The following is a 14,543-nucleotide window of genomic DNA, read 5'->3' as shown; positions in this document are numbered from 1 at the left end:
CATCTCGCTCGGAACCGTTTGCTGGTCACGACGCCCACGACCTATTCCGCCAATTTCCGGTAAGAAATTCTAGACCATTTATGGCCATTTTTTGATATAGTGAGGCAATTGACCATAATTGTTGCCACCACATATGAACATCGGGGAGTTGATCGAGTTTTTCGTCGAAGACGTCCTAGACAGCTCGTCGGAAGACGAGTCGGACGCCTCTTCAAGGATCATGGTTACCGCGCCCTCCCTCATCCACGAGCATACTAAGATGGAGAGGCAGGTGCACAGAGGCTCAACGAGGCCTCCCAAGGCCAAATGTTGCGTGATCGAGGACCCAACCAATCCGGTCTTCACAGAAGCCATGTTCCGGCAGAGGTACCAGATGTCAAGATACTTGTTCTCGACTATTCTACTCATCAGCATGAGAGACTATGACACCTATTTAGGATACATGCCCGATGCCACCGGTAAGTTTTGCTTCACCTCTTATCAGAAGTGTTCCGCGGCTATTTCTATGCTTGCGTTTGGATTGGCTGGTGATCGCCTTGATGTGTACTTGCGAATGAGCGAGTCCACCTTCCTGGAGGCGATGTACATGTTCTCATGAGCTGTAATTGCGGTGTTCAATGATCTTTACTTGAGCTGTAATGTCGTTTATATGATGTAATAAATAACTTAGCATTAGTTTATTGCAGGACTATTATTCACTACGTCTATGAGTAATTTGAAGGAGATATGCCCAAGAGGCAATAATAAAAGTGGTTATTATATATCTTTATGTTTATGATAAATGTTTATATATATCATGCTATAATTGTATTAACCGAAACATTGATACATGTGTGATATGTAAACAACAAAGAGTCCCTAGTGTGCCTCTTAACTAGCTTGTTGATTAATGGATGATTAGTTTCATAATCATGAACATTGGATGTTATTAATAACAAGGTTATATCATTGTATGAATGATGTAATGGACACACCCAATTAAACGTAGCATAAGATCTCGTCATTAAGTTATTTGCTATAAGCTTTTGATACATAGTTACCTAGTCCTTATGACCATGAGATCATGTAAATCACTTATGCCGGAAAGGTACTTTGATTAAATGGGTGGTTATAAAGGTGGGATTAAGTATCCGGAAAGTATGAGTTGAGGCATATGGATCAACAGTGGGATTTGTCCATCCCGATGACGGATAGATATACTCTGGGCCCTCTCGGTGAAATGTCGTCTAATGTCTTGCAAGCATATGAATAAGTTCATAAGAGACCACATATCACGGTACGAGTAAAGAGTACTTGTCAGGAGACGAGGTTGAACAAGGTATAGAGTGATACCGAAGATCAAACCTCGGACAAGTAAAATATCGCGTGACAAAGGGAATTGGTATCGTATGTGAATGGTTCATTCGATCACTGAAGTCATCGTTGAATATGTGGGAGCCATTATGGATCTCCAGATCCCGCTATTGGTTATTGGTCGGAGTGAGTACTCAACCATGTCCGCATAGTTCGCGAACCGTAGGGTGACACACTTAAGGTTTGATGTTGAAATGGTAGAACTTGAATATGGAATGGAGTTCGAATATTTGTTCGGAGTCCCGGATGAGATCCCGGACATCACGAGGAGTTCCGGAATGGTCCGGAGAATAAGATTCATATATAGGAAGTCATATTCCAAGTTTGGAAATGATCCAGTGCATTTATGGCAGGTTCTAGAAGGTTCTAGAAAAGTCCGAAAGAAATCACCATGGAAAGTGGAGTCCCGGAGGGACTCCACCTTGCATGACCAGCCAACCCTAAAGGGGAGGAGTCCAAGGTGGACTCCCCAAAGGGTGGCCGGCCAACCCCCCAAGGAAGGGGTGGGAGTCCCACCTTGAGTGGGATTTCCCCCCTTGAGTAGGTTTCCCACCTATGGGAGGTTTCATTGTTGGGGTCTTATTCGAAGACTTGGATACCAACACTTGGGGATTTCCACCTATATAATGAGGAGGAGAGGGAGGGGGCTGCCCACTCTTGGCCGCACCACCTAGGGCTGCCCTTGGCCGGCGCCCTAGCCTCCCCCTCTCCCCAAACCCTAGCCTCTCCTCCTCCACATAATACTCCCGCAGCGCATAGGCGAAGCCCTGCCGGAGTTCTCCACCACCACCGCCACCACGTCGTCGTGCTGTCGGATTCAAGGAGGAGCTACTACTTCCGCTGCCCGCTGGAACGGGGAGAAGGACGTCGTCTTCATCAACACCGAACGTGTGGCCAGAAGTACGGAGAGTCTTTGCCCGATCGTGGCACCGTGATCAAGATCTTCTACGCGCTTTTGCAAGCGGCAAGTGATCGTCTACCGCAGCAATAAGAGCCTACTCTTATAGGCTTTGGAAATCTTCAAGGGTTAGTCTTGATCATCCCCTCGTTGCTCCCGTCTTCTAGATTGCATTTTGGCTTGGATTGCGTTCTCGCGGTAGGAAATTTTTTGTTTTCTATGCAACGAATCCCTACATAATTTGCGTTGAAAATTTTACTACAAATGAATGAAAATGGCTCGCACGGACTAGAATGCGTCGGTCCACTGGAGCAACCCGAATCCAAACAGACATTTGTGCCAACCAGGGTAATTTGGTGTGTACAATTCGACCCTAACGAACTAGAACAAACACTTTTTTTTGTCGGAAATGAGGCAAGCCCGTTCGAGATGCACTAAGTTGACGTTAGAAAGAAATAAAGCCAAAGGGATTAATTTGTAGCCGCGGGTTTGCCGCGATCGCAGCCGTCCACCAGTCGGCGGGGTGCCACGGGAGACACGTTCCCGGGCAGGACAGCAGGTTCCACGTCCGCGCCATGATTTGTATGACGGATGGAGCCGGCCCCAGATGGAGCCGATCGAGTGCACGTCGGGGAAGGTATCTCCATCCCATCCAGCGCTTCATTCATTTAGCCCAATACTTAATCTAGCCTTCCATCTCCTTCTTCCCTGACTTGTCCCGCGCTCCTCTCCCTCCACTTTCTCCCCACGAGACGAGACTCCTTGTTGCCTTGCGGGTACGTCTCCTCTTCGTCTCCGCCGTCCTTGCTCACGAACAGAGCAGGGAGTCTGGTACCGGACGAGGGGAAAGGGCCTCGATCGATCGGCACTGTTCTTGGCCTCGGATCAGCTCATCTGCACGGCAGCGGGTCAACACCGCTACTCCGCTAGGTAATCTCCGGCTCCCTCCTCTGCATACTCAACCTGCTTGGCCTTGCTGTGCTTTCTACATTTCGCATTCCGTTCCATCTTCTCTGCATATTCATTCATTCATTCATTCCTTGGGTCGCGCGCGCTGCTGGGATGCTTGATCGATCGCCGCGCGCGCCGGTTGATCCCTAGCGTAGCGGCAGATTTCGGACGCTGGTAGCAGTAGATCGAGCGGCAGTGTTTGCCTAATTAGCGTCATCGAAGTTATGGGCGCGATTGTTGGCAGCTAGCTAGGTTGGGCATGGCGCCATGCTGGATGCGAAGCTTCTGCAGTAGCTAGGCGATTGGTGGCACATTAGCGGGCGGGCCCTACCAGCTGCCCTCATGCCTCAATCATGGCCTTCCTCTGACGTGAGATTGCCTGAAATTTAGGACCGAAAGAACCTTGACTAGTAGAAAATTACCGTGTGATCTAGATCATGAGCCGAAACCCAGGTAGAGAGACAGAGGGAACATGCGGTACGCATCTGCTACAATTAAACTACTAGTTTTGTTAACTGGTTTTGTTATTATCTGAGTGGAGCAGGAGGCGATTACTGGCTTACTGCACTCTGCTTTGCTTGCCCAGCTCGCTCTTCGTGTCCTCTTGTCCACTTGTAGGAGGACCAATTAGGATAAACATCGGTTGTCTATTACCACTGGTTCATTGGTTAATCTAGAAAGCTAACCATTATTGGAGGGGTTCACTAAAAAAGCAAGCATGCGTAGGTTGATTAACAATGGTCAGCATTTGAGCCGTGAGGGTGTTGGCAAAGCTGGCAGCGACGGTAGCTACGTCGACATGCGGATTCGATGCTTTGTTTATGTCTTTTTACTTTACCTTTTTGTGAACCTGATTTTGTCCTACGGGAGCGGGAATCTGTCGACTCGGTAGATAGGGCAGACCGACAGACGGAGACATACTATTGGTAGATGGTTGCAAATTTGAATTCGTTTCTGTATGCCCTCCTTGTGCTCTTTGTAGCAAGCAGTCATAATCCTACAGCTGATGAAACTCTTCGTGCACCAGCCAATTCTGGGCTTCAGCTCCGTCAGCAAAAAGGGATTGCCATCTCCGGCCCAAGCAAGAGCGTCAGGTCTCTCCCCGATCTCCGTATATGCCCTCAGAGGATCCCAGCGTTGTTCCTCAAAGTGCCCCCAAAAGGGGGCTGGGGCGCGCCAGATGTTTGACACTTCAGCCGCGCGCGTTAAAGCCTATTTTCATCCAGCGCAGTTTAATTCGATGTCCGGTGCATCCAGTTCGCCCCCGCTAAATAGTTGATGCCGCGGGGACGCTGGACAAAACGAAAATCCGCATTGGAGTGGTGGGCTAGCACCATCAGCCACATAGGGTTGCCGCACACTCGCCGCCTATCTCTGGCCATCACAATTTAATTTCCGCGTAGTGATATTGCAGTTTCCCCAAACACGTAGCGAGACGTCTCGTCACGCCTTGCCTTGCGTCCCGGCATTAATCCGCGCCACCACCCCCTCGTCTGCCTCCGGTGAATAAAACGCGATGCTTGTTCATCGCCCCTTGCACACAACCCTAGCACAACACATCCACAACCCTAAGGGCATCTCCAGCGGCGCGACGTAAGCGGACGCTGAGCAACCGTTTGCGTCCGCCTTGACCGAAAATGCGTTTGGCACCATCTCCAGCGGCGCGACACAAAGTGACCGGGCCATCCGCAAAGACGCAAACCTGGCGCATATTTGCGGCAGGTTTGCGTATCTGCGGACGCTGCGCGGACGCGCAAAGTGTCTTCTCGCGTCTCACCGAGCCCGCCTGGCAGCGAGTCTGCATCGAGGGCATCGCTTCGGCGGTCAGCGCTTCCGCGTCTGCACGGTGCGGGTGGAGGTGTGGGCTTTTGCGCCGCGTTCAATGGCATCGTATCCCGCGCGCGTCCGTCCTTAAAAGTCCACCGGTCGCGTTCCTCCTTCGCCCACACCTCCACTCGCACCACCACCGCCGTAGCGTCATGGGGAAGAAGAACGACTTCGAGGCCTCCGGCAGCGGCAGCAAGAGGGTGCCGCTCCCCGTCACGCTGGGGAGGCTCATGCACGGCAAATGGTTATTGTGCGAGGCCTGGTCCGGCGTGCAACTGCCTGGCGGCTGGCGGCTCAGCTGGCGCCGGGTGTCCATCCCTCTAGTCCCTGCGCGCGAGCCTGATCGGAGGGCGCGGAGATCCGGCGAAGGAGGCGGTACCTGCCATCGGACCTCCGCGCCGATCCGGCGTACGCCATCGACTCCGAAAGTTGGCGTATGTATCTGTCGACCGGAACGGATAAGAGAAGAAGGGCGGGCTTCATGGGCGACAAGGATTTTCCCTTCGCGGCTGCACCGCCAACTCGTCCACGAAGACAGGAGGCGACGACACGCGCAGTACAACGGTGACGATGACGACCGCGACGACCACGACGACGACGCCTACGCCGCCTACGACGACGAGGATGACTACATCGAGGCGCTCGCGTACCACAACGAGGAGGTGAAGGACGACATCGACGACTACGTCGCGGCCGTCTTCCATGAATGGCAGCAGGCCATGGCGGAGGGCGCAATTTCGAGTTCCCGGAGAACATGACGGACGACGAGATGGCGAAGCTCGGCGTCCTCGTCTCCGAGAACGACGCGCCTGTGCAGCCGTCGCTGCCCGCTATGCCACCGGCGTCATGCCGCCGGGCCTGTTGGAGGATGAAGCCCTTCAACAGGCGCTACAGGACTCGGCGGCGCCACAATCGCCGCCGTACAACCCCTGGGCTCCTCCTCCACAGCAGCAGCCCTTGGCGCCTCCTCCACCGCCGCCACAGCCGTATCCCTGGGCGCCTCCACCGCCGCCACAGCCGCAGCCCTGGGCGCCTCCACCGCCGCCACGGCCCGCGGCCCCGGGCGCCTCCACCTCCAGCACCGCCGGTGCGCTCGGCGTACGCTCCCCCGGAGGGCAACTGGCTGTGGGCGATACCGGAGCTCATCATGCTCGACAACGACGACGAGCAGCAGTAGGCGTTAGGTTTTTTTTTTCATGTTTAAACTATGTAAATTATATTTACATGTTTAAAAAAATGATTTGGCCAAAAAATGCGTCGTGCCGCTGGAGCCACCCGATGAAAACGGACGCGCGGTCGATTTCGGCATACGGAAACGGACGCGCGGTCGATTTCGACCATTTCGGCCGATGGAAACGGACGCGCGCGGACGCTAAAATGCGTCGCGCCGCTGGAGATGCCCTAACCGCCACCCAACTTTCTCCACATGCGCTACATGGCGGGATCCACTGGTCGGGGCCGTGGCAGGGTAGAGGCGGTTGTGTTGCACGCTCGGGGTCGCCTAAGGAAGAGAACTGCCGCTGCAACAAGTACTTCGACTTCCTTGGTTAATCTAGAAAGCTAACCATGATTGGATTCACCTAAAAAACAACTTAGTAACTATCTGATTAGGGTAAACAACAACGGGTCAGCATTTGAGCCGTGAGGGTGTTGGCAAAGCTGGCAGCGACGGTAGCTATGTCGACGTGCGGATTCGATGCTTTCTCCATGTCTTTACTTTGCCTTTTTGTGAAGCTGATTATGTCATATCCTATGGGAGCGGGAACCTGTCGACTTTACATTCTGAACTCGTGGATAGCGCAGAGGGAGACATACTATTGGTAGATGGTTGCAAAACTTGAATTCGTTTTTTTGATGCCAGCCTTGTGCTCTTTATAGCAAGCAGTCTTAATCCTACTGCTGCTGAAACTCTTCGTGCACACGCCAATTCTGGGCTTCAGCTCCGTCAGCAAAAAAGGGATTGCCATCTCCGGCCCAAGCATGCGCGTCGGCCTCTCCCCGATCTCCCTCTGTCCAAGCCTCATTTCCACGGAAATAATCGCGCGCGTTCGATCGTACCATCGGAAAGCCCTCATGATTAAAAGCTTGGCGCGGCCCTGATCCTTGCGTGATCCCATCTGACAATCTAGTTTGGTAGAAGCCATGATTTGACACGTACTAGTTCTCTTCCGTCGATTCGACGCTGCCGTCGTACCCGCTGCTTGGTGTTGCCTGTCGCACGCTTTTTTGTTAATCAGATCACATGTTCCTCGCCGCCGGACATCATGACCTCGCCGGCACGGCGGCTCCATGGCAGGAGCCAGCAGGAGGTCTGTCTGCTTCAACGCAGCTCCTTTCATCCACTTCTTTTTTTTTCCGGTGAAACACCAGAAGGGCATCTCCAGCTGCTCGACGCAAACGGACCGCCGTGATCGAAAATGCGTCTGCCACCGCCTCCAGCGACGCGACGCAAAGTGACCGGGCCGTCCGCGGAGACGCAAACCCGGCGTATATTTGCGGCAGGTTTACATCTCTGCGGACGCGAAAAGTGTCCGCTCGCGTCTTCACCGGGCCCGCCTGGCAGCGAGCCTGCATCGAGGGCATCGCTTCGGCGGCCATCGCTTCCGCGGTCAGGGCTTTCGCGTCTGCACCGCAGCCTTCGCCATCAATGGCGCGGCTTCCTGTTCTGCGCGCGCGCTGGCGGGCTGCGGTTGGGCTTCTGCGCTGCCTTCAATGGCATCGTATCCCGCGCGCGACCGGCCTTAAAAGTCCACCGCCGCCACAGCCGCATCCCTGGGCGCCTCCACCGCCGCCACAGCCAGAGCCCTGGGCGCCTCCACCGCAGCCAGAGCCCTGGGCGCCACAGCCAGAGTCCTGGGCGCCTCCACCTCCAGCACCGCCGGCGCGCCCGACTTACGCTTCCCCGGTTTCCAACTGGCCGTAGACGGTACCGGAGCTCATTGTGCTCGACAGCGACGACGAGCAGCAGTAGGCGCACACGTTTAGGGAGTCACCCCCGACACAAACGGACGCGCGATTGATTTTAACTATTTTAGCCGACGCAAACAAACGGAGACGGACATTTCCGGACGCTAAAATGCATCACGGCACTGGAGATACCTAATGATAAAACGGGACCAGGCGCGCGAGACAAAGGACAAATAGCCCGCTAAATCAGGGCGGATATTCAAGTATCGTGTGGCGAAAACTCCACGATGGGTCACCATGACAAGCAGGGCCGACCACCCATGGTGCGCCGCGCCTGTCATGTCGTCGTGCGGCGCTGCCGAAACTGCCTCGCCCTGTCCGTTTGCTGCCTCGTGTATCTCGTGCCCATCTTCTTTCGCGGACGAGCGGATTTCCTTTTTTTTTTTTACTCATGGGTTGCCAAACACATTATAGATGCAACACTACATACGACATACACTCATCCTTAGGAAAGTACACGCACACAATACCTTTATTAACATCCTCAAGAATTCTGAATCTAAGAAACTGCTCCGACGAGTCTTGCGATTGATAAAGTTACCACAAATGTCTTGTACTGAAGAATCTTTTTTAGCGAGACACCAAAGTATCAAATTTGGTATTGGATTGGAGACGCTACTGTCCTCCTAACGATCCAACCACATATTTGTCTCGTATATTTTTCATTTCGTATAACTTGAACTAGTTGATGTGATTTTTCCCATTCGGGAAAAAACGTGATTTTTCGCTAGATTACACAGCTTTTATAATTGAGATTTTTTTTGCACGTGCTGACGCAATTTTCGCTAAGAATTTACTTCCCAGATTTCCTTCCAATTATTCGTTCCTCTTTCACTGATTGCCATTTCTGTTGCTCACGCACTCCAATAAAACTGCAGGCGCCGAAGCGAGGGCCACCCGCCATGGACGGCAACCACGCGCCGCATTCCAACCAGCACCAGCCGTCGCCGGAGCGGGACGGCAGCTTCAGCTACGACATAGAGAGCATGGACGGCGGCGGGGGAGGCGGGTTGCGTGGCGCAGCGTCCGAGGCGCTGCTGCGGTTCGACGACGACGACGGCGGCCCGCGCGAACCGCTGCTGCGGAAGCGGACCATGAACACCACCTCCCAGATCGCCATCGTCGGGGCCAACGTCTTCCCCATCGAGAGCCTCGACTACGAGTAAGCGTCCCCCCGAACCCCCTACCCGTCCTTCTCACTCCATCAATTCCCCCCCCCCCCCCCCCCCCTTCCGCGATAACCTCCGAGCTACTGATTAATGGAACCGGGGCGATGCCCTGCTCTTCTGAACCTACTAGCTCCTCTAACAGCTCTTATTTTATCGCTGTGCTGATCTCGATGAATGATGAGCTGTCCTTACGCTTAGTTTATTGGTTGACTTGGACATGAAAAAAAGTCACAGCAGCATCTTCTGCTGAATTCGGGATCCTTCGGTGGAAAAAGGCGTCATCCTTTGTTGCTCTTTTTTTTCCAACTTTGTCAAGAACTCAGATACTGGCAGGCACCAAGATCAAGAACAATGCCAAAGTTGAGGTTTGGTCTTGTGCCGACTAGGGGAGAATACCAGGTTTAAGCAGGCTAACCTGTTACTATTATTAGGATTCTTATTACTGGTCCTGTTTTAAGGGAATCCTACGAATGTATTATTTGAATGGGCACTTGCTATACATAGTTACCAACTGTGGGACTGATTGTACAGAGCCGCTAGTAAAATGTTAATTATCCCTTGACACGAACTAGCAGTAATGTGTTTGCACGCAGTAGTCAACATCAAACTTCTGATGAATTCAGATGTTAATTAACTGAAAGCAAGATGCAAAACTAAGATAGCCAAGAAACTTTTTCTTTTAAAAAGTCCCACCTTCAGAGGATCTAGCATTTACTCTGTAAGCAAGTCAACGATCGAATTCTGACGAGAAATAGATACTAATGTAGCTACGCAAGATGTGCACTGTAAGCCACTAGGTGCACTTAAGTAGTTTCGATATTGAAATTTTCCGTTGCTTGTTTCAGAATCGTGGAGAACGATCTTTTCAAGCAAGATTGGCGGTCCAGAAAGAAGAAGCAGATATTTCAGTATGTTGTTCTGAAATGGGCACTGGTTCTTCTGATTGGCCTGTTGACTGGGCTTGTTGGTTTCTTCAACAATCTTGCGGTCGAGAACATTGCTGGGTTCAAGTTGTTGATCACGGGTGAACTTATGCTCCAGAACAGGTAAAGCTTCACCACCCATGGATTTGCTATTTTACCATAATGCATTCTACTGGTTCTCCGTACGTACAGCTTGTTGGTTTACAGCGATGTGGTAATGTGAAGTTGTCGATTGTGTGCTGCTTCCAGTGCAGGTACTTCGTAGCATTTTTGGCATATGGAGGCTGCAATCTAGTCCTGGGAGCCACTGCTGCAGCAATCTGCGCTTACATAGCACCGGCTGCTGCTGGTTCTGGAATTCCTGAAGTTAAGGCATATCTTAATGGTGTTGATGCTTACTCTATTTTAGCTCCCAGCACACTCTTTGTGAAGGTAAGTTTGAACCCAGAATAAAAATGTACTAGCATTTTCTACTGTCAAGCATACTAATTGATATAACCGGCTCTGGCTTTGGCTCTGGCTCTGCTGCAGAAACAAAATAACTTGGAAAATTAATCTAATTGACATGGAACTCGACACTACTACATCTGTTAAATGAAAACACTCATCATTATTTCATTTTCGTTTTATTTTGTCAGCAACTGCAGAAAATGTCTAGGGTTATTGAAATTTATTCAGATTTGTGATGCCAACGGCGACCCACAATGTCCCAAAGCATGTCCATGTGTGAAAATGCAAAGAACCTTTCATTTAGATTCAGTTGCACAGCATATGGTTGATAACTTCAGAACAAAATGATGTATAACCAACTCGTTTGTAGCTGGCACATCATTAGGCCGAGACAAATAGGTATTGCTAATTGCATGCCAAAGTCAAATTACGTTGTTCTTTGAAATTTCGTCAATTATGTTGCAGATATTTGGTTCAATACTTGGAGTTTCAGCTGGATTTGTACTTGGGAAAGAAGGTCCCATGGTACATACAGGGGCATGCATTGCAAACTTGCTTGGTCAGGGGGGATCACGCAAGTATCATCTTACCTGTAATTGGCTGAAATATTTTAAGAACGATAGGGATAGGCGGGATTTGATTACATGTGGTGCAGCAGCTGGAGTAGCAGCAGCATTTCGTGCACCTGTTGGTGGTGTACTCTTTGCTCTTGAGGAAGCAGCATCATGGTACCATCTCTGTCCCTTCTCAAGCTGTTCATTAGTACTTTAATGCAGATGATAATCTTGTTAGATTGCTCTTACTTATAACTGTGTTTCTACTTACCGCTTTGAAACTTCCAGTCTTAAGTAATAAAAAACATCTGCAGCATCCATAGACACTGGGTATGTATTATACTAACCTGCACAATCTGAAGTTCTAAATGGCATGAAATTGTTATAGACCACAGGTCAGTATGCTGATAAGGGCATAAGGCAACTGGTCAAAGATGAACAAATCTGTTTTTGAAATTAGTACGTGGGTCTGCGAGTGCAAACAAATCGGACGGTGGGCATTTGATCCATATTTTAAAGTCAAGTACAAATGTGATTCCAACTTTTACTGAATTTGGTTGAATTGTGTTATCTGCCTAAAGAATATGCAAGATGACACTTTCGCTCATGCTCATAACGACTATCTTTTGCAATTTTGAACTAACCCAACGAAACATCAAGTTTACACTATCTTGACCAATTGTCAAATTACATACAGATATGGTAGAAAATATGTATACAGATTTATTATCGCCTTCGAACTGGATTTCAGGTGAAATAACATTTCAGATGGAAAACTTGAAATCTTATCTGCATCCATAGTTTTTCATATGAATGCGAATGGGGGAAGGATCTACTGATTCGATGAGTTTCTAAACCTTATATTTGTCCTATTTAATATGGATAGGGTATTTTAATAATATGGAATTCGTGTTTCTTTTCACTTCTGCACGTGGTTAATATGATTATATGAACATGTTAATTTTACTGCGTATGTTTTTTGTTTTTTTCGTGACAAAGGTTCTGCTTTTATTTATTCAGGTGGCGAAGTGCTCTTCTGTGGAGAACATTCTTTACAACTGCTGTTGTTGCTGTCGTGTTGAAGGCCCTGATTGAGTTCTGTCGTAGTGGAAAATGTGGTCTGTTTGGGCAAGGAGGCTTGATTATGTTTGATCTTAGCTCAAACATCCCGACATACGGCACCCAAGATGTCATCGCAATTATAATCCTTGGAATAATTGGTGGTGTCTTCGGGGGCCTCTTCAACTTTCTCTTGGATAGGATTCTCCGTGTCTACAGTATTATCAATGAGTAAGTACATTGATGTAGTTTTCCAATTTTTATATTTCAATTTCAAAACGAAATCTCATTTACATTGTCATGCTTCCATGTAGGAGGGGTGCTCCATTAAAGATCCTCCTCACCATCACAATATCAATTATCACGTCGGCGTGCTCCTATGGGCTCCCTTGGCTTGCTCCGTGCACTCCATGCCCTGTTGGTTCCATGGAGGAATGCCCCACCATTGGTCGTTCTGGAAATTATAAGAGCTTCCAGTGCCCGCCTGGTCATTACAATGGTCTTGCATCACTCTTCTTCAACACAAATGATGATGCCATCCGCAATCTTTTCAGCCGTGGCACCGCGAACGAGTTCCACATGTCTAGTCTTTTCGTATTCTTCACCGCTATTTACTGCCTTGGCCTCTTGACGTATGGTATTGCTGTCCCATCTGGTCTCTTTATCCCTGTAATTCTTGCTGGAGCTACGTATGGACGCATAGTGGGGACACTTCTCGGCCCCATGTCTGATCTTGATCCTGGCCTCTTTGCACTGCTTGGTGCCGCATCCTTCCTTGGTGGAACAATGAGAATGACCGTGTCAGTCTGCGTAATCCTTCTGGAGCTTACGAATGAACTCCATATGCTCCCATTGGTCATGCTTGTCCTTCTGATATCGAAGACCATAGCCGATTGCTTCAACAAAGGTGTCTATGATCAGATTGTGGTGATGAAAGGTTTGCCATTCATGGAGGCGCATGCTGAACCATACATGAGGCAGTTGGTAGCTAGTGATGTCGTGTCCGGGCCACTGATCTCCTTTTCAGGCGTTGAGAAGGTGGGCAACATTGTGCAAGCTTTAAGGATCACGGGCCACAACGGATTTCCAGTGGTTGATGAGCCACCTCTATCAGAAGCTCCAGAGCTGGTTGGGCTGGTGCTTAGATCACACTTGTTGGTTCTGCTGAATGGCAAGAACTTCATGAAAGACAAGGTGAAAACAAGTGGTAGCTTTGTGCTGCGAAGATTTGGTGCATTTGACTTTGCCAAGGCTGGTTCTGGTAAAGGTATGAAAGTCGAGGACCTGGATTTCACTGATGAAGAAATGGAGATGTATGTTGATCTCCATCCTATCACAAATACCTCACCCTACACGGTGGTTGAAACAATGTCACTTGCAAAGGCTGCAGTCCTTTTCAGGTCACTAGGTTTAAGACACCTCCTGGTTGTGCCAAAGACCCCAGGGGTGAGACCTCTCTATCTACAGTCCTTCTATAATCAGTATTTTACTGCACTTTTTTTTGCATGATATGAAATTGATGATGCAGCTGGATTTTCATATATTCAACACCAAAATACACGCCTGTAACAGTTTTTCTTCTTGTTTTCATGCAGAGACATCCCATTGTTGGGATTCTCACCCGGCACGATCTCATGCCGGAGCATATCCTTGGGCTGTTCCCAAATCTCCGCAAGTCACACTGAGGGGGCAAAATCAGAGCACTCAGCAGATCATACAATTTTTTTGTACCTGGCTTGTCATTTCTCATGAAGATGCTTCATTGGATCATGGAATAAGCTGATATATGTATTGTAAAGAGTTGATTCCCCAATCAGCAGTTTCATTGGATTTCTTTTTGGTAGCTTATTATACTCTTGTGTAGTAACAAACAATACACCTGCCAGTACATGTTGTCTCTTTTTCCTCAGCTGTGCCTTTGCCGTGTTGTTCGGTGGTTCTCATCTGCCGTTCCTGTAGCTTGGATTGCAAAACTTTGTCGGTAGTGATCTTTTCTGAACAGAATGATGACGGCAGACAAGGTTCTGCAATCTGAATCGTAAGTATTCATGAAGGAAATGCAGTTGCTTCCAAACAAGCTGGCTGTCCAGGCGTCAGTGGGGAGGCCTCTCATTTGTTGCTGTCACATGCCGGTGTTGGTTCTTGCTTTGAAGGATCCACAAAAAATCGCCAGGATCCTTTCCACAGCGACCCTGGTGGCATCTACTGCTGACCTAATAATCACAAAAAATTTATTGGCCTACATGCCAGTGGCTGGTTAAACTCCAGACATGAACAGAAAGAGGGGGAACAGTGACAGGCAAGGCACCATGATGCTGCCCCTGTAGATTCCAGCATGTGTGGTCATTGCTTGCTAGTTGCTACTGTCTCACACCTCCCAGTCACCAGTGTA

The 14,543-nt window shown here is 49.5% G+C and overlaps 1 protein-coding gene across 1 annotated transcript; it reads left to right on the top strand.

The window, feature by feature from the left end:
• Positions 1 to 2,930: 2,930 nt before the first annotated feature.
• On the top strand, positions 2,931 to 14,060 carry LOC127334962 (chloride channel protein CLC-c). Its single transcript, XM_051361527.2, has 8 exons — positions 2,931 to 3,181; positions 8,875 to 9,158; positions 10,011 to 10,211; positions 10,343 to 10,520; positions 11,004 to 11,266; positions 12,113 to 12,382; positions 12,466 to 13,597; positions 13,747 to 14,060. The coding sequence occupies exons 2-8, from the start codon at positions 8,899 to 8,901 to the stop codon at positions 13,834 to 13,836; spliced, it is 2,394 nt and encodes a 797-aa protein (XP_051217487.1). The 5' UTR covers positions 2,931 to 3,181; positions 8,875 to 8,898; the 3' UTR covers positions 13,837 to 14,060.
• Positions 14,061 to 14,543: the final 483 nt, after the last annotated feature.

This window comes from Lolium perenne, chromosome 2 (genome assembly GCF_019359855.2).
Source record: "Lolium perenne isolate Kyuss_39 chromosome 2, Kyuss_2.0, whole genome shotgun sequence".
Taxonomy (NCBI): domain Eukaryota; kingdom Viridiplantae; phylum Streptophyta; class Magnoliopsida; order Poales; family Poaceae; genus Lolium; species Lolium perenne.
This window is presented reverse-complemented; position numbering and strand designations above follow the sequence as displayed.

What these genes read in the sequence shown, in the direction of transcription:
- LOC127334962 (XM_051361527.2), top strand. Translation starts at nt 8,899, where the DNA reads ATGGACGGCAACCACGCGCCGCATTCCAACCAGCACCAGCCGTCGCCG. An exon ending in ATCGAGAGCCTCGACTACGA is followed by an intron (nt 9,159 to 10,010) that starts GTAAGCGTCCCC and finishes TGCTTGTTTCAG; the next exon opens with AATCGTGGAGAACGATCTTT. An exon ending in CTTGAGGAAGCAGCATCATG is followed by an intron (nt 11,267 to 12,112) that starts GTACCATCTCTG and finishes TTATTTATTCAG; the next exon opens with GTGGCGAAGTGCTCTTCTGT.